General features: G+C 46.5%; 2 protein-coding genes across 5 annotated transcripts in view; one reads left to right on the top strand and one right to left on the bottom strand.

Annotated features, from left to right (window-relative positions):
• Positions 1-2,461, bottom strand: part of LOC146334076 (scaffold attachment factor B1-like) — a 57,115-nt gene extending 54,654 nt beyond the window's left edge. For 2 of the 3 annotated variants that reach the window (XM_084825052.1, XM_084825049.1), the window contains exon 1: positions 1,981-2,461. In XM_084825052.1, coding sequence (XP_084681178.1) covers positions 1,981-2,193 — 213 coding nt within the window. In that variant the 5' untranslated portion in view covers positions 2,194-2,461. The remainder of the gene's footprint in view (positions 1-1,980) is intronic. The other variant, XM_084825051.1, reaches the window with a different exon arrangement.
• Positions 2,436-18,492, top strand: LOC146334075 (scaffold attachment factor B1-like). Of its 2 annotated transcripts, none has more exons than XR_014786409.1 (3): positions 2,436-4,523; positions 13,784-13,846; positions 17,799-18,492. XR_014786409.1 is itself a non-coding variant. In XM_084825054.1 (3 exons), the coding sequence occupies exons 1-3, from the start codon at positions 4,514-4,516 to the stop codon at positions 10,979-10,981; spliced, it is 366 nt and encodes a 121-aa protein (XP_084681180.1). In that variant the 5' UTR covers positions 2,436-4,513; the 3' UTR covers positions 10,982-12,358. The 2 variants fall into 2 exon arrangements, 1 of the variants encoding a protein (XP_084681180.1); XM_084825054.1 differs by lacking the exons at positions 13,784-13,846; positions 17,799-18,492 and adding exons at positions 10,536-10,600; positions 10,691-12,358.
• Positions 18,493-19,625: the final 1,133 nt, after the last annotated feature.

The following is a 19,625-nucleotide window of genomic DNA, read 5'->3' as shown; positions in this document are numbered from 1 at the left end:
CCGCAGCCTTCCTCTTTCTCCCCTCTACTCGCTTTACATTCCAAATACCCACCCCCTCCTCCCATTCCCCCACAGCAGCCCCAGTTCCACCTCACCTTCTCCTTTTAATTCTCCTGTTCTATCATTCTGTCCTCTCATCCCCACCACAGCATTCTAGTCCCCCTGTAGCAAGCCCTCTATTCACTCTCACCTACCTTGATTCCCCTTCCAGTTAACTCCTTGCCATCTCCCCAGTCTCCCTCTCCCATCCAATCTCCCTTTAACTGCAAAAAGAAACAAACAAAATAATTGGGGCCTATAGGTACTCTCCTACCAGGTCAGGTTACAGTATCTGGAGTTTTTTAGTTTAGAAGACAAGGGCGGACAAGACTGAGGTTTATAAAATTATGCACAATGTGGAGAAAGTGAAGGGGGGGAGACAGAGGTTTTCTCCCTTTCTCACAACACTAGAACCCAATTGGAGTCATCTGATGACACCGAATGGAGGAAGATTCAGGATAGAAGGGAATCCTTTTTCACACCGTGCATGGAATTTGCTACCACAAGACACAGCAATGGCCGCCAACTCAAAAATCTTTAAAGGGGGATTAGACAAATTCATGGAGGAGCAGGCTATCCATGGCTACTAATCATGATGGCTGTATATTGCCTGCAGTGCATTAGCAGTATGCCTCTGAGCACTAACTGCTGGGAGGCAACAGAGGGAGAGGCCAATTGTGCACATCTGGCTTGGGGGCATCCCAGAGGTATCTGGCTGGGCCACCATCAAGAACAACATGTTAGACTAGATGGACTTCTGGCCTGATCCAGAGGACTCTTCTTATGAAGGCCGATTTTGACAGCAAAATGGATCCTCCATGCACAGGGGCAGTCTATCTTAGATGAATAAGCACTGGTGAGACGAAAGATGGCAGAACTGATGCCACCCCCATGTCCTGTTTGTGGGCTTCCCAGAGGAGTCTGGCTGTGGCACTTTGGGAAGCAGGATGCTGGACCAGACAGAACCTTTGCTCTGATCCAGTAGGGGCCCTGCTTATGCAGGACAAGTCCATCAATGCCTATTAACTGGGGCAACTGAAGATAGCCTCCATGTGTAGGAGCAGTCTACTTCCAATCACTAAATGGCACAGATACATAATATGGGAGGGCTGCCACTGCCTTCATGCCCTGCAAGTGGCTCTCCAAGAGGCATCTGGCTGCCCCCCCCCCCCGGAAAATAGGACACTGTACTATATTCTTACCCACCTGATGCTCTCTGGTTGCTGGACTACAACTTCCATCACACCCAAACACCTAGTGGCTGGGAATGATGGGAGTCAAGAGTCCAACATAATTCAGAGAGCACCAGGTAGGGAAGATGGTACCCTAACCCTAACCTCACCCTTTCTCCCATCCCCCCCCCCATCTTGGCTTCTTCGTCCTGCTGACCCCGCTCCCCATAACAAATCCCACCCCCATGGCACCCCCCTTCCTCAGTTCTCTCCCATCTTGGCTTCTCCCCCCACACCCACAAATCCCCGTCACTCCATCTATTTGTTTTGGGACATTTGACATGCCAGCCCACAATATGAAGGAGCCTTCCCCACCCTGTAAACCTCCAGTTATGCTGGACTGCAACTCCCATCATCCCCAAACATGGCAGGCCAATCTATAATACTTCTTTGAGGGTAGGCATTTGACATGCTAGCCCATAATATGAAGCAGTCTTCCCCATTCTGACGCACTCCAGATATATTCTACTGCAACGCCCATCATTTCCAGACAACATGGCAGGCTGATATAAAATACTTATTCGGTATGGCAGCCCATAATATGACAGAACCTTCCCCGAGCTAGTGCCCTCCAGATGCGCTGGCCTGCCACCCGCACCTCCCCCATGCTGACTGGGGGATAATGGGAACTGCGGCCCAACCCAGCTGGAAGGCCGGGTGGAAGCTTTCATTGCGCGAGGCCGGGTCTGCGGAGGAGACGGGCGCTTACGCTGCGGAGGCGCCAGAGGAGAACGCTCTTGTTGCCGCTGCTGTCCAGGTTGCGGCGCTTCAGCTCGGCCCGTAGGTCAATCACCCGCAGGTCGCCTAGGCGGCGCGTCGTCGTCGCCGCCGTCGCGCCGCTGGGGAAAGGGGACAGGGAAAGCGCCGCCGCTGCGTCTCCGTCCAGCCCTCCCAGGCCTTGCCCCGCCTCAGTGGCCGCCATCCAGACAATGCTTCAGAGGCGACGGGGCCTCGCTTTTCCTCTCACGCAGCACCCGAAACGGCGACGACACAGCGGCGGACGACGAGCCACGCTCTGCCTGTTTTTCGGCCCCTCAGACAAAATGGAGGGAAGGCCTCGACACCATAGACAAGGCGCCGCCGAGGGAGAGTACTCGCACTGCGCCTGCACCACAGACGACGGACGTCAACGGCGGAGGGGGGAGAACGGGAACAGCGCGTGCGTAAGAGAAAAGGGGCGGAGGGAAACGAAACAGCACTGCGTAGGCGCGGCACCAATAGAAACGCAGACACGCAAAAGGGACGGCGAAGGATGAGACTGTAGCACTGCGCTCGCGCAAAAGGGATGGTGACTAGGCAGGGGAATATAGCACTGCGCGTGTGCGCAGAAAAGGTGGCGAATGAGGGGCAAATAGAAGTACGCACGCGCAAAAAGGATGAACGAGCGGAGAGAATATAGCCCAAAAAGAAGGGCGGCGGAGGAGGGGGAGAAACGGCATGGCGTACGCGCAAACGAGGGACGAGGAATAACCCTGCGCACGCGCAGAGGGAGAAGGGAAGAAGAAGTAACCCTGCGCACGCTCAAAAATGGTCTCGTTTATTCTACTTCTGTCCCGCACCATAGAATGATGGGAAACTTCTGGCCAGAGGCCCTTGGCTGGTTTCAGATTTTAGGAGGACTTTCCCTAGATTCGAAAATGTAAAAGAAGGCAGTTGAACATAGTGGAACTTACTTCCAAGTAAACATGCAAAGGATTATACAACGGAACTCTTGTCGTAATACTTGTCTATCATGTAGATGGGAAGGAGGGGTGTAGCAAATTAAAAGAAAATTTAAAAACGACCTCAAAACAGAAGAATGCATGGTTTTAAAGGAAGGTTAAATTTATTTGACTTAAGATTCATCTTTTTCTTGTGTTATTATTTTTGTGCATTAGTAGTGGTAACATACATTCCAAACAATTCATTATTCTATCTATTTATGATAGAGACTATGAAAGGATAGTCTCTGCCCTCCTATGCAGACTCACCAGGGAGTAAGACCCACTGAACTCAGGACTTACTTTGGTGTAGACATGCATAGGATTGCACCACAAATCTGAAAGCCAATCTGAAAGCTTTGCATGGACTTAATTTCATTTAAACACATTGATGACTATTACAATCATTCTATTACTGGAGTTCAGAGGTGAGCGCCGATCCATCTGTAGCCAAAACGGCACCATCCACGCATACAACAGAGATTTCATCAGGCTTGGGGGAATCCCAAGGTTTGTAGAATTACAAAGGGGGAAAGTGGGGGAGGCCCCAGCGGCCCCCCCCCCCCCAGGCCAATGAAGACTGAACAAGCTCAGCAGCCATAGGATGTTTATTGACTGACTTTTGGAATGGAGAAAGAACTGGAAACCAGGAGGAAGGGAGAACAGAATGGAGTATCCAGCAAGAAGGTTGCCTGGCACTCTGAAGAGGATCATTCCACACGACAACACTTTGTTGCAGGTCTCCCTTGTGTAACTATACTAAGGATTAAGCTATGTATCAAAAAGAAAACAGAAGGACTAATCAGATTAAAGGCGCAATAAATCCTACAACGCCAAGCAGGCCCTAGCCAGCATGGCTTGTTGGGGAATACTGGGACTTGTAGGACATTTTTCTGTCTAAACCTGCGTAGGATTGCGTCCTAAAAGAACCACCACCACCAGACTTAGGGATGCTGAATTAAACACAGGATATAAGAATGAGAGGGAGAAACCACAATTAAGGTTTTAGTTGTATCTATTTTTGCTGTAAATGAACTAACGTGAATCGGAGCCTACGTCCTCGGGAACGTCTCCTTTAATGAGCTTCCACCGTGCATTAAAAACGGGGTTGTTCAGGCAGGCATTTGGGGTGGGTTAGGGTATTTTTTGAGTATTTTAGGGTATTTTTTGAGCGTGCCAGTGAAGCCATAAGCTATGCCGTGCAGGGCCACCCAAGACGGACAGGTCATGGCAGAGAGTTCTGACAAAATGTGGTCCACTGGAGAAGGAAATGGCAACCCACTCCAGTATCCTTGCCAAGAAAACCCCATGGAACGTATCACAAGGCTAAAAGATATGACGCCGGAAGATGAGCCCCTCAGGTCGGAAGGTGTCCAATATACTACTGGGGAAGAGCAGAGGGTATTTCCAAGTAGCGCCAGAAAGAGTGAAGCGGCTGGGCCAAACCCGAAAGGACACTCAGCTGTGGATGTGTCTGGTGATGAAAAGAAAATCCGATGCTGTAAAGAATAATATTGTTTAGGAACCTGGAATGTCAGATCAATGAATCAAGGTAAGCTGTTGTTGTTGTTGTTGTTGTTGTTCAGTCGTGTCCGACTCTTCGTGACCCCATGGACCATAGCACGCCAGGCCTTCCTGTCCTGCGCTCTCTCCCGGAGCGTGCTCAAGTTCATATTCATTGCATCCGTGATGCTATCTAGCCATCTCATCCTCTGCCGTCCCCTTCTCCTTTGGCCTTCAGTCTTTCCCAGCATCAGGGTCTTTTCCAGGGAGTTTTCTCTTCGCATTAGGTGGCCAAAATATTGGAGCTTCAACTTCATTATCTGTCCTTCCAATGAGCACTCAGGGTTGATTTCCTTTAGGATGGACTGATTTGACCTCCTTGCAGTCCAGGGGACTCGTAAGAGTCTTCTCCAGCACCACAGTTCGAAAGCATCAATTCTTCGGCGCTCAGCCTTCCTTATAGTCCAGCTCTCACAGCCATACATTACTACTGGGAAAACCATAGCTTTGATTAGACGGACCCTTGTCGGCAAGGTGATGTCTCTGCTTCTTACTATGCTGTCTAGGTTGGCCATAGCTTTCCTCCCAAGGAGCAAGCGTCTTTTAATTTCATGGCTACAGTCACCGTCTGCGGTGATCTTGGAGCCCAAGAAAGTAAAATCTGTCACTGCTTCCATTTCTTCCCCTTCTATATGCCAGGAAGTGATGGGGCCAGATGCCATGATCTTCGTTTTTTTAATGTTGAGTTTCAAACCAGCTTTTGCACTCTCCTCTTTCACCCTCAACAAGAGGCTCTTGAGATCCTCTTCGCTTTCTGCCATTAGGGTGGTATCGTCTGCATATCGGAGGTTGTTGATAATTCTCCCAGCAATCTTAATTCCGACCTCTGATTCATCCAACCCGGCATTTCTCATGATGTACTCTGCATATAAGTTAAATAAGCAGGGTGACAATATGCAGCCTTGTCGTACTCCTTTCCCAATTTTGAACCAATCGGTTGTTCCATGTCTGGTTCTTACTGTTGCTTCTTGACCCTCGTACAGGTTTCTCAGGAGACAGGTAAGGTGGTCTGGTACTCCCATCACTTTAAGAATTTGCCACAGTTTGTTGTGATCCACACAATCAAAGGCTTTAGCGTAGTCAATGAAGCAGAAATAGACGTTTTTCTGGAATTCTCTTGCTTTCTCCATGATCCAGCGAATGTTGGCGATTTGATCTCTAGTTCCTCTGCCTCTTCTAAACCCAGCTTGTACTTCCGGTAGTTCTCGGTTCTCATACTGCTGAAGCCTAGCTTGTAGGATTTTGAGCATCACCTTGCTGGCATGTGAAATGAGCGCAATTGTGCGGTAGTTTGAACACTCTTTGGCGTTGCCCTTCTTTGGAATTGGAATGTAAACTGACCTTTTCCAGTCTTGTGGCCACTGTTGAGTGTTCCAGATTTGTTGGCATATTGAATGCAGCACTTTAACAGCATCATCTTTTAGGATTTTAAATAGCTCGGCTGGAATACTGTCATCTCCGCTAGCTTTGTTGTTACTAATGCTTCCTAAGGCCCACTTGACTTCACTCTCGAGGATGTCCGGCTCAAGTTCAGTGACCGCACTATCATGGCTATCAGGGACATTCAGATCTTTCCTGTATAGTTCTTCTGTGTATTCTTTCCACCTCTTCTTAATCTCATCTGCTTCTGTTAGGTCCCTGCCTTCTTTGTCCTTTATCATGCCTGTCTTTGCACAAAACGTTCCCTTGAGATCTCCAATTTTCTTGAAGAGATCTCTAGTCTTTCCCATTCTGTTGTTTTCCTCGATTTCTTTGCGTTGTTCATTTAAGAAGGCCTTCTTGTCTCTCCTTGCTATTCTCTGGAACTCTGCATTCAGTTGGGTATATCTTCCCCTTTCTCCCTTGCTTTTTGCTGCCCTTCTTTCGTGAGCTACTTGTAAAGCCTCATCAGACAGCCACTTTGCTTTCTTGCATTTCTTTTTCTTTGGGATGGATTGAGTTGCTGCCTCCTGAACAATGTTACGGACCTCCGTCCATAGTTCCTCAGGCACTCTGTCTATCAGGTCTAATCCCTGAAATCTATTCCTCACCTCCACTGTATATTCATCAGGGATATGATTTAGGTCATACCTGAACGGTTTAGTGGTTTTCCCTACATTCTTCAATTTAAGCCGAAATTTTGCAAGAAGCAGCTCATGATCTGAGCCACAGTCAGCTCCAGGTCTTGTTTTGACTGACTGTATGGAGCTTCTCCATCTTTGGCTGCAAAGGACATAATCAATCTGATTTCGATATTGACCATCTGGTGACGTCCATGTGTAGAGTCGCCTCTTGTGCTGTTGGAAAAGAGTGTTTGCTATGATCAGCGTGTTCTCTTGGCAAAACTCTATTAGCTTTTGTCCTGCTTCATTTTGTACACCAAGGCCATGCCTGCCTGTTATCCCGGTGATTTCTTGACTTCCTACTTTAGCATTCCAATCCCCTATGATGAAGAGGACATCTTTTTTTGGTGTTAGTTCTAGAAGGTGTTGTAGGTCTTCATAGAACCCATCAACCTCAGCTTCTTCGGCCTCAGTGGTTGGGGCATAGACTTGAATTACTGTGATGTTGAATGGTTTGCCTTGGATTCGTACTGAGATCATTCTATCATTTTTGAGATTGTACCCCAGTACTGCTTTTCCCACCCTTTTGTTGACTATGAGTGCTACTCCATTTCTTCTAAGGGATTCTTGCCCACAATAGTAGATATGATGGTCACCTGAATTAAATTCGCCCATGCCTGTCCATTTTAGTTTGCTGATTCCCAAGATGTTGATGTTCAATCTTGCCATCTCATGTTTGACCACCTCCAGCTTACCTTGATTCATTGATCTTACATTCCAGGTTCCTAAACAATATTGTTCTTTACAGCATCGGATTTTCTTTTCACCACCAGACACATCCACAGCTGAGTGTCCTTTCGGCTTTGGCCCAGCCGCTTCACTCTTTCTGGCGCTACTTGGAAATACCCTCTGCTCTTCCCCAGTAGCATATTGGACACCTTCCGACCTGAGGGGCTCATCTTCCGGCGTCATCTCTTTTAGCCTTGTGATACGTTCCATGGGGTTTTCTTGGCAAGAATACTGGAGTGGGTTGCCATTTCCTTCTCCAGTGGACCACATTTTGTCAGAACTCTCTGCCATGACCTGTCCGTCTTGGGTGGCCCTGCACGGCATAGCTTATGGCTTCACTGAGTTACGCAAGCCCCTTCGCCACAACAAGGCAGTGATCCATGAAGGGGCAAGGTAAGCTGGAGGTGGTCAAACATGAGATGGCAAAATTGAACATCGACATCTTGGGAATCAGCAAACTAAAATGGACAGGCATGGGCGAATTTAATTCAGGTGACCATCATATCTACTACTGTGGGCAAGAATCCCTTAGAAGAAATGGAGTAGCACTCATAGTCAGCAAAAGGGTGGGAAAAGCAGTACTGGGGTACAATCTCAAAAACGACAGAATAATCTCAGTACGAATCCAAGGCAAACCATTCAACATCACAGTAATTCAAGTCTATGCCCCAACCACTGAGGCCGAAGAAGCTGAGGTTGATGGGTTCTATGAAGACCTACAACACCTTCTAGAACTAACACCAAAAAAAGATGTCCTCTTCATCATAGGGGATTGGAATGCTAAAGTAGGAAGTCAGGAAATCACCGGGATAACAGGCAGGCATGGCCTTGGTGCACAAAATGAAGCAGGACAAAAGCTAATAGAGTTTTGCCAAGAGAACATGCTGATCATAGCAAACACTCTTTTCCAACAGTACAAGAGGCGACTCTACACATTGTCGTTCAGTCGTGTCCAACTCTTCGTGACCCCATGGACCATAGCACACCGGGCCTTCCTGTCCTGCGCTCTCTCCCGGAGTGTGCTCAAGTTCATATTCATTGCATCGGTGATGCTATCTAGCCATCTCATCCTCTGTTGTCCCCTTCTCCTTTTGCCTTCAGTCTTTTCCAGCATCAGCGTCTTTTCCAGAGAGTTTTCTCTTCGCATTAGGTGGCCAAAATATTTGAGCTTCAGCTTCAGGATCTGTCCTTCCAATGAGCAGTCAGGGTTGATTTCCTCTAGGATTGACTGATTTGACCTCCTTGCAGTCCAGGGGACTCGTAAGAGTCTTCTCCAGCACCACAGTTCGAAAGCATCGATTCTGCGGCGCTCAGCCTTCCTTATAGTCCAGCTCTCACAGCCATACATTCTTACTGGGAAAACCATAGCTTTGATTAGACGGACCTTTGTCGGCAAGGTGATGTCTCTGCTTCTTACTATGCTGTCTAGGTTTGCCATAGCTTTCCTCCCAAGGAGCAAGCGTCTTTTAATTTCATGGCTACAGTCTCCGTCTGCGGTGATCTTGGAGCCCAAGAAAGTAAAATCTGTCACTGCTTCCATTTCTTCCCCTTCTATATGCCAGGAAGTGATGGGGCCAGACTAACAGATCTTAGTTTTTTTAATGTTGGGTTTCAAACCAGCTTTTGCACTCTCCTCTTTCACCCTCAACAAGAGGCTCTTTAGATCCAAATGCATCTGTACTCAAAGGAAAATCCCACACTGCTCAATGGGGCTTACTTTCTGGAAAGTGGGTGGGATTGCAACCTGAGGCCCGCTTCTTGCAAGCAACAGATGAGGCGGCAAACATGTTTCAGGGCTGCACACTTGTGTGTAGGTGTGTTATATAAATCCCTGCACGTGAAAGCTGATGTGAAGGAAGCAGGGTGCTAACCTTTTATGTCATCCTTGTAAATAAGTTGCTAGCCTGCAAAAAGTTTCTACCAACTTGGTGAGGGCTGGCAAAGAAGGGACAAAGCGCTCCATCCTTCTTCCAGCAGCCCATGCTGGGTGTGGCAGAGCAGGCCTTCCCTCAGCTGGCAGCCTGCGTTGTTTCTGTACTGGGCACAGGGGAGGGATGGAATGCCACAGCCCTCCTCTGCCAGCCAGCCTGCATGGAATTCCTTGCAGTCTGTGGCGACTAGGTGAGTGCTTAAAAACAACACTATTTTATAGAGGAGGGTGTTCAACTGTACCCCTCCTCCTTTACAGTCAGAAGCAGCACAGAAATACACATATATATTATATTATTACATTTATATCCTGCTGTTACTTTCCACTTGCAAGGAACCCACGGCAGCGTACATGGTTCTCCTCTTCTTCCTGTTTATCCTCACAACAACCCTGTGAGGTAAGTTAGGCTGAGAGTTAGTGACTGGCCCAAAGTCACCCAGGAGATTCATGACTAAGTGGGGACTAGAACCCTGAGCTTCTGAGTCCCAGTCCAACACCCTTAACAACTACACCAGACTACTGTTTGTGAGGACTAGGCCTTAGTTCTGGCCTGAGCCTATTCATGTTTTTAATTTGCATAGTAGATAGGGCTGTGCATAACTATCATGACTTGTGGATGCACATAATTTATTTATACAATTAAAGCATTTTAATTATGTATTCAAAGCATTTCAGTCAAAAGACTCCCAGAGCGCCTTACAGGAATCAACAATAAGACAGTACTTGCCCTTGGGCTAACAAGCTAAAAAGACACAAGGAAAGGGGTTAGGAACGGGGTGGAGGTGCAGGGAGCACTTGATGGTGATGCTTAATTCAGTTGCCCAGATGGATGCCAATGTCTCTGCTGAACTCAGGTTTGCACCGTATCTATTGTTATTCTGGGGTGGCCTGTTCTTTGCTGGCCTGTTCCTCTTTCTTGTCTTCTGCAGTTTCTTTTCTTTCGAGTTCAAGCCCAATCTGTCCCTTTTCCCCTCCCCTCAGGGCAAGATGTTTCCTCAGATGCCTTTCTGAGGGCAAGAGGGGCCACCACTGGGTGTTGGACGGTGGCAGCTCCCCATGTTGGGTCTGCTGCCTTTCCCGTCCCCCTAGGACAACATGTTTCTCAGAAGCCCTTCTGGTGGCAGTTTTACTCCATTCTTCAGCTGAAAAAGGCTCTGCAAGCAGTTCACAAAGATCAGTCATAAGACAGTTCTGCCCTGAAGCTTACAATGTGTGTGCTTAACGCCTCTGATCTTTTTAGCGTGCAGGCCAGAGGAAGAGGGAGTCGAAGACAACGGGCTTGAGGATGATTTTGGGGACGGGCAGGTATGTCTGGCCATGTCTTGCTGCTGCACACTAACAGTTCTGCATTGAGGTCCCAGCAACTATCATATATGGCTTATTTTCTTTTTGCAGGAGGATATTGAAGCAAGTTTGGATAACTTGCAGGATATTGACATGATGGATATTAGTGTGTTAGATGAAGCTGAAATAGATAGCAGTGGTGTAGACTGCCAAGAGGATGGCAGTGCTGATAGTAGACTTGACTCCCTCTCTGACAGTAAAGAAAATGCTGGTGCAGAAAGGAGAGAACTTCCAGAACAGCTTGCAGGATGCTCTATAGGTAACATGGAGGCTCCTCCACACTTGTCAGATATTAACGAAGAATTGAGAGAAATACTGGTAGTCATGGCATGCATCTCTTAAAAATGTGCAGAATCCGATTGAAGGTCACCATAACCTATTTCTTCTCCTAATTAAAATAGCAGAAATAATTTGGGGAACTAAAAATAAACCCCATTAGATGCACCTTTTTTTGTGTGTACAGCTCTAGCCATGGCATTCTTGACTAAAATCTATAAGCTTTTGAATGTATGTGTCATAAGCATTGTCCATAGTAGCAAGAATCCAGAAAGAGTTTTGATTTTAAGGTTAAATGCTTTGTTTTTGTCACCTGCATTTCCATTGCTCATCTTCCTGTGTGTTAGAGAAGGGTGTGTGGGTGGGTTGATTGCAGCCACAGTCATGACTTGGTTGGACTCAAATTCTTGTGTAGCCCCTTTTGTCTGTGTGTTCAGCTGAGGATCAGGACGCTTGAATCTTTAAGGAAACCCATAAGAGCCAGTTTAGGTACTCTATGCAGTGCAGCTAACAGAAGAGACCAGACACGCAATCTGTAATCCCATTAAGCAGAAGTACTTGGGTTTCAGCTAGTTCAGGCTGCCATCCTAAAGTTGTCTCCTTGGAATAGGTTTGTGAACTGATTCCAGAGGAAGGTGTTTAGAATTGGGCTGCTACTCCCACCAAATTTGGTGTGACAAATCGTATCGCCCCTGCAGTGGGTGTTGAACTCTTAGGTTAGAGGTGCCAAGATAGTGATAAATCAGACTCAAAGGTTTACTTACAAGGAGTACTTTATTGGGTAACTTCCAGCACACAGGCGTACCCAGTGGTTGGATCAGACAGCTTCTCTGAACTCAGAGCCATCGGGTACAATGGGTCTTATACTCTACATGTTGGCAACGAGGCAGCGCGACACTAGCACGCACCCCTACCGTTCATTCCCTGCATGAACTAACAGCACTTGGTTCTCAGCACAGCCACCTGTAGCTTTAAGGTAAACAAACTCTGCTTCTCAGGCTCATCAGTGATCAGACATTCTCCTCATTAGCAAGGAATGCTACTAGAAGGCTATTATCGGCCTTTTGACTCATCTGCACATGCTCAGAGGCTTACTAGCATGGGAATTGCACCAATAATGAACTTAAGCAAGCATTATGGATCTCTAGGCCCCTCTAACACTATAAATGACTTGACTACACTCATGGGGCCAATACACAAATCTAACCTGTAAAGTGTTTTAACATGTCAAAGATCTTTGGACAGGAATGGACAAAAGCTAGCCCATTTCATTGAATGCAGAGTTGTACTGGGATCTGGGAGAAGTGGGCTTTAAGTCCCACTTCTGCAATCTCCACCTTTGCAAATTGAGAGTGCTACAGAAACATCACTTTTGGGGCAGGGGGCAGTTTGTATGCAATGCTGAGGCTGTGCCAAAAAGCATGTGCTCTGTAAGGGTGAAAAGGTTGGTTGTGGCATCTGCCCAGCTCCCTCAAGGTTTGAAGCTGTCAAGAGCTAACAACTCTGATAGGAGAGGAGATAAACTGGGGGAAGTCAGAGAAAGGGTATTAAGGGGTTGTCACAGCCCCCCCATCACTGTCCTGTATCCAGCTTTCGTGTGTGTGAGAGACAGAGAAAGGGGGGGGGGATAACTCTATGGGCTATCAGCCTATCAGAAGGATATATTCACTAACAGTACCTTGTGCACCTTTAGGTGCTTAATATTAACAATGGCACCACCATTATGGTATCATTGATTTCTATACTATTGAAGCATAGTGTGCTTCATGGTCCTTTTCCCATTCATCCTCAGAACACCCCTGTGAGGCAGGCAGCATTTATTTATTTATTTATTTATTTACTAATAAATAAATAATAAATAACATTTCTATCCTGCCCTATATCATTAAGATCTCAGGGCAGCGTACAGATGCTTATACTTATTCTGCAGAGGGAAAGATTGATCCAGGCCACCTAGGAAATTCATGGCTGGGGCAAGATAGGAACAGAGATTCATGCCCTATTTTTATCCCCTAGCCTTGGGACAGCCAACTTCTCTTTCCTTAGGGACATTCAACTTGCCACATTTTCAATCCTTCTACCTTGAAGGGGATGCTCGCTCGGGCTCGATCAGATGAACTTAAGAGCTGTGATGGATCAGGCAGAAGGCATCTGCATTCTGTTCACACAGTGGCCACCCAGATGCCCACGGGAAGCCCAGAAGCAGGACAGGAGCATGTGCTCGTGTTCCTCTGCAACTGGGCCTCTCCTCCAGTAAGGGGCAACTCTTTTCTATCCACCAGGGGTAGTAAGACTTGTTGAGGCTTCAAAACCCCTACTTACCCCTACTTACCCCTCCCACCTACCCCTGGCTGAAGCTCTTCCAAAACTCTTCAGGAGATTCCCCATCCAGGGGAAAGCCCAACACCCTACAAGTCCCGCTTCAACTGGCGGATGGAAGAAATAACCCGCCATGTGACATCCTGCTCTGTCCGAAATGAAGTCCAATGACAAGTCTAATCAACTCATCTACCAAGGAACTCCTTGCACATCTGCCATAGATCCTAAACATGTTGCAAAAGAATCCAATGCACATTATATGGCACACACACCTCACTGAGTATCAGCCCTGATAAGCTCTCAAGGAACCCCAAGGTTCCCCATTGCAGCAACAACACCACCACCAAGGAATTGTTTTATCATTTTTTATTTCCCCAACTCCATTTATTGCTGTTTTGGAGAGCTAACAAACACTTGTTGATTACCAGCTATTTTGGGGAGGGGCGGGGGGCTAAAAGGCAATTGGCTTTGCTTGTTCCTTCTTTGGGCATTTTCAATCAAGCAGTGGTGGCTTTTTGGGAAGACTGAAGCTGTTTTTACTTCTTTTAGGTAGAGGATGAAGATGCTGGAGGCGCTTTAGATCTAGCATCCTCTGACTTGGCAAATTTGAAGGTAACCTTAAAAAGAATCCTGATTTTATCTGACATTCATGATATAGGAGAAGGCTAAATTTTTACTTTCTGGTTGGAGGCTACATCAAATACGTAGCCTACATACAGTCACGGCCAGAAATATTGGAACAAGGATAACTGTTTTGGCAGTTGGCCTCTGTACACCACCACATTGAAGTTGAAAGGAAACACACCCAGATGGGAGCGAAGTCAGGACTTCCAGCTGTAATTCAAGGGGTTGGACAAAAGTGGGGCACTAGCCATTCAGGAAGGACAGCCAGTGGCATGCACACACCCCCATCGTTGGTGGCTCATAAGTAACGGAACAAACCAACATCATTTCAAACTTAAGGGTCGCCTTTAATACCTGGATGAAAATCTTTTGCAGTCAATGACTGCCTGAAGTCTGGAACCCATGGACATGACCAAACGCTGCGTTTCCTCCCTCGAGATGCTTTGCCAGGCCTTCACTGCAGCTGCCTTCAGCTGCTGCTTGTTTATGGATCTTTCTGCCTTCAGTCTTGTCTTCAGTAAGTGAAAAGCATGCTCTATTGGGTGGAGATCAGGTGACTGACTTGGCCATTGGAGAACATCCCACTTCTTTGCCTTGAGAACTCTTGGCTAGCTTTTGCTGTATGTTTTGGGTCATTATCCATCTGCAATATGAAGCGGCGTCCTATCCGTTTGGCAGCATTTGGCTGAATCTGAGCAGAAAGTATAGCCCTAAACACTTCAGAATTTGTCCTGCTGCTTTTATCAGCAGTCAGGTCATCAATAAACACCAGTGACTCAGTTCCATTGGCACCCATACATGCCCATGCCATAACACTGCCTCCACCATGTTTGCCAGATGACGTGGTATGCTTTGGATCATGAGCTGTTCCTTTCCTTCTCCATACTTTTCTCTTCCCATCCTGGTACAAGTTCATCTTGGTTTCATCAGTCTGAAGAATCTTATTCCAGAACTGGGCAGGCTTTCTTAGGTGTTTGCTGGCAAAGGCTAATCTGGCCTTTCTGTTCTTGAGTGTTACCAGTGGTTTGCACCTTGTTGTGAAGCCTCTATATTTACATTCATAAAGTCGTCTCTTGACTGTAGGTGTTGACAATGACATGCCTACCTCCTCAAGAGCGTTCTTGACTTGGCTAGATGTTGTGAAAGGGCTCCTCTTCACCATGAGCAGCGTTCTGCGGTCATCCACTTTAGTTGTCTTCCGTGGTCTGCCAGGCCTTTTGCTGTTGCTCAGCTTGCCAGTTAATTCCTTCTTTTTCAGGATGTTCCAGACTGTTGTATTGGCCACTCCCACTGTTTCTGCTCTCTCTCTGATGGGTTTATGTTGTTTCCTCGGCCTAATGATGGCCTCCTTCACTCGCATGGACACCTCTTTGGACCTCATGTTGGGGGTTCCAGTGAACAGCTACCAAATGCAAATGTAACACTCAGAACCACCTTCAGGCCTTTTATCTGCTTGATTGGTCATGGGGTACCCAGGAAACAAGCCACCCCTGGCCATGCAGCTGCTTGTCAGCCATTCGTTCCATTACTTATGAGCCACCAAGGATGGGGGGGGCGGGTGTGCCACTGGCTGTCCTTCCTGAATGGTTAGTGCCCCACTTTTGCCAAACCCTTTGAATTACAGCTGGAAGTCCTGACTTCGCTCCCATCTGTGTGTGTTTCCTTTCAACTTCAGTGTGGTGGTGTACAGAGGCCAACTGCCAAAACAGTTATCCTTGTTCCAATATTTCTGGCCCTGACTGTGTTTAGAGCTTTTAAGTTCGCATCCCCTTCTCTCCTCCTCCCCCCCCGCCCCCAGGAAGCAGATTGTGAGCAATAGCACCAGGTTGGGGAGGGCTGCTTTAGGAACGTAAAGCAAGTTTTCTGTTCTTATAGTTATGTATGGATTAGTTTGCTCATAAAATTATCTTTTAAAACTTTTAAAAGTAAACTAATTTAGTAAATGTGTAATTATTGTCTGAATTAGATTAGGACTACATTGAATGACTGCTACAGCATCAGAAACACAGGACTAGGGATGGCGGAGAATTCCGCCACGGACTCCAATGAGGCCAGATTCTAAGAATCTGGCCCCCCAGAGTCCGCGGCAGAACGAAAGACTCACCTCCGCGACCCAGGGGAATCCGCGCTGGCCAGATCCTACCTGCCGCCATCTGGCTGCTGCCGGACTTCCGGCCGCAGCCGGTCTGCGGACGCAAATGGCGTCCGGCGTAGCGGACACCATTTGCGTCCCAGCCTTTTGCCGTGATAGGCTACATAAATCTTTATGTAGCCTATCACGGCAAAGAGTGGGGACACAAATAGCGCCCGCTACGCCATTTGCGTCCCCGCTCTTTGCTGTGATAGGCTACGTAAAGATTCATGTAGCCTATCACAGCAAAAGGCTGGGACGCAAATGGTATCCAGCTGCGGCTGAAGTCCGGCAGTGGCTGGAGTCAGCTGGTGGCTCCGCGGACTTGCCGCGGAGCGGAGCCGGCCAGAAAGTATTCCGGGGGGAGGACCGGATCGCCTCCCCCTTCACGGACCCACAGGCGGATGAGGGTGAGTACAATCCGTACACCCCTACCCAGGACTACAGTATATAGAACAAAACCCAAGCTGTCGAGAACACACATTTACTATCAAGAATGCACAATGGTGACTCCACTCGCATGTTGGGGAACCGAGCATAAATGCCTATCAGTAAAATATGCTTTAGATCAATAGTTTTCATAAGGAATGAAAGAAATAACTATGCTGGGAATCTTACAGTGAGGATAAAAAAAACATTTTTCCCCATGGCTTCTTTATTTCGAGACATTATACATCTCTAGTCTTTCTATAGAAGTGTTCTTTTATTGAAAATACTTTTTATTTTATTTTTTATCTTTATAAATGAAATAAACAATACCAACAACCTAATTGGTTGCTATAGTTTCCCAACAATACAATATTTTTAAGAGGATACAACAATATCAGAAAGGAGCAAAAAAAAGAGAGAAAAAAATATTTAAAAGGGTTAAATTTAAACTCCAGTACACATGGGCTTCAAATTCCATTCACTTAAAAATTATACCTATAACACTGATAAAATTGCAATTCAATACAGCATGATTAATCTTATGTAATCAGTCTTATAACAAGGAAGCAGGCCTACAATTCATTTCCAGTGACCATATAGCCAGTCTCATAATAATAATAATAATAAAAGGAGAGAAATTAAAAAGGATAAATAATAACAAATCACTAATAAGTTGTAATGTTATATGATAATAAAGGTTAAAAACAACCTTACAACAATCAGTAATATATTTTATACTCTATATATAAATGAGTGTGCATGTTTCTATGCACCCTCAAACAGTATATTTAGGTACAGTATGTCATATCCATTTTAAAGAAGAAGGATTTAAAAAAGAAAAATAAGAGAAAGCAGATGGATATATATATAAGCAATTAACTCTGGCCTAATCTGAGTCATTCAGACTAGACATGACCAGTTAACAAAAGCTGTTTATGGATTCCAGTTCATGGGGCTGTAACAGATCTCACGAAGACATCGAACTGACTCGATACACAAGGAAAAAGGACTAGGGAGGGATGAAGAAAGCAAGTACTGGAGCAGAGCTATAATTGGCAGAGGTCAGAGTGTGCTTTCCTATAGCTTTACAGTCCTGGTGCAACTGGCACTTGGAGAGCAGTGTGTGTCTTTCTGAGAGGGAGGAGAAAGCAAGCTCCCTTCAGATGTGCCTTCCTTGCCTGATGATGAGGCTGATCTGGTCTTCACCTTGCCATGCTGTTCTTCCTAGGAAGCAGGGGAAGCCACCTGTCACTATTATTGATGGGTCTTTTAAAAGGACCCAGGAGTTTTCAAATGTCTGCTTTTGACCTCTCTCTAGCTTTGATTTTCATCTTGCCACATGATAAGGTTTTGTAACATTTTTCTTGTTTATTTTAATAGGAACTTGAAGGGTTTCCCTTGGAATCAGGTACTGTTCTTTAAAAACATGCTCCCCCCTCCTCCACTGTCCCAGATCTTCCACATAGGTTTCCACACACAAATTCCTTTAGTTGCTGTCTTTGGTTTTATTCCATTAATATCTATAGTTCATTATTCTAACTGATGCATAGTACAGATCACGCCAAAAAAAAGGCACAGAGATTGGAAATCCCGTTATATCACCAGATCTGTAACAGCACGCTCTCTTATTTCACAAGATGGTTCTTTTGAGAGTGAGTGACTTGCTGTAAATCCCTTAATTGGGGAGCAAACAAAGCCTTAGAAGGAGGAGTTCTGTGCACAAAGCAGATCTTGTGATATTACACAGTGCCTTGGTACTGTAACTTTGAGTAGAGAAGGGTAGTTGAATGTAAAAGTAGGGACCCAAAACGTAAGTGGATACTTGAAGACAGAAGATGGGATGGTCATGGAAGTCCATTCCATTTTGCCCTCTAGACTACAAATTTATTCCAGTTCCATCTGAAGTTGTTCCGGTGTTCACATGTGGACTTACAAAGGTCCGTCTAATCAAAGCGATGGTTTTCCCAGTAGTAATGTATGGCTGTGAGAGCTGGACTATAAGGAAGGCTGAGCGCCGAAGAATTGATGCTTTCGAACTGTGGTGCTGGAGAAGACTCTTACGAGTCCCCTGGACTGCAAGGAGGTCAAATCAGTCAATCCTAAAGGAAATCAACCCTGAGTGCTCATTGGAAGGACAGATAATGAAGCTGAAGCTCCAATATTTTGGCCACCTAATGCGAAGAGAAAACTCCCTGGAAAAGACCCTGATGCTGGGAAAGACTGAAGGCCAAAGGAGAAGGGGACGGCAGAGGATGAGATGGCTAGATAGCATCACGGATGCAATGAATATGAACTTGAGCACGCTCCGGGAGAGAGCGCAGGACAGGAAGGCCTGGCGTGCTATGGTCCATGGGGTCACGAAGAGTCGGACACGACTGAACGACTGAACACCAACAACAAAAATCTGGAAGCTGAACTGTCAAAAAGAATTAACTCAGTCTGTATAAGAATCCTGGACTTGGGAAGCAAGTTTCTGGAAGAATGAAAAGCTGTGCAACTGCATGAAGACAGCCAAGGACCAAGCTGGGATTGTTATGCATAAAGGTTTTTCTTCCTTCTCTCTTTCAGGTGGTGCTCTGATAGCCATAGAATTATAGAATAGTAGGGTTGGAAGGGGCCTACAAGGCCATCGAGTCCAACCCCCTGCTCAATGCAGGAATCCAAATCAGAGCATCCCTGACAGGTGGCTGTCCAGCCTCGTCTTGAAGGCCTCCAGTGTGGGAGAGCCCACCGTCTCCCTAGGTCATTGGTTCCATTGTCGTATTGCTCTGACAGTCAGGAAGTTTTTCCTGATGTTCAGCCGGAATCTGGCTTCCTGTCACTTGAGCCCGTTCTTCCGTGTCCTGCACTCTGGGATGATTGAGAAGAGATCGTGGCCTTCCTCTCTGTGACAACCTTTCAAGTCCTTGAAGAGTGCTATCATATCTCCCCTCAGTCTTCTCTTCTCAAGCCTAAACATGCCCAGTTCTTTCCGTCTCTCCTCACAGGGCTTTGTTTCCAGTCCCCTGATCATCTTTGTTGCCCTCCTCTGAACCCTCTCCAGTCTGTCTCCATCCTTCCTGAAGTGTGGAGCCGAGAACTGGACACAGTACTCCAGATGAGGCCTAACCAGTGCTGAGTAGAGGGGAACTAGTACTTCCCGGGATTTGGAAACTATGCTTCTATTAATGCAGCCCAAAAGAGCATTTGCCTTTTTTGCAGCCACAA

This window comes from Heloderma suspectum, chromosome W (genome assembly GCF_057233095.1).
Source record: "Heloderma suspectum isolate Gila_16-S chromosome W, 16-S_ref, whole genome shotgun sequence".
NCBI lineage: Eukaryota > Metazoa > Chordata > Lepidosauria > Squamata > Helodermatidae > Heloderma > Heloderma suspectum.
This window is presented reverse-complemented; position numbering and strand designations above follow the sequence as displayed.

Coding starts and splice junctions, on each gene's coding strand:
- LOC146334075 (XM_084825054.1), top strand. Junction 10,601..10,690: donor ATGATTTTGGGGACGGGCAG/GTATGTCTGGCC, acceptor TTCTTTTTGCAG/GAGGATATTGAAGCAAGTTT.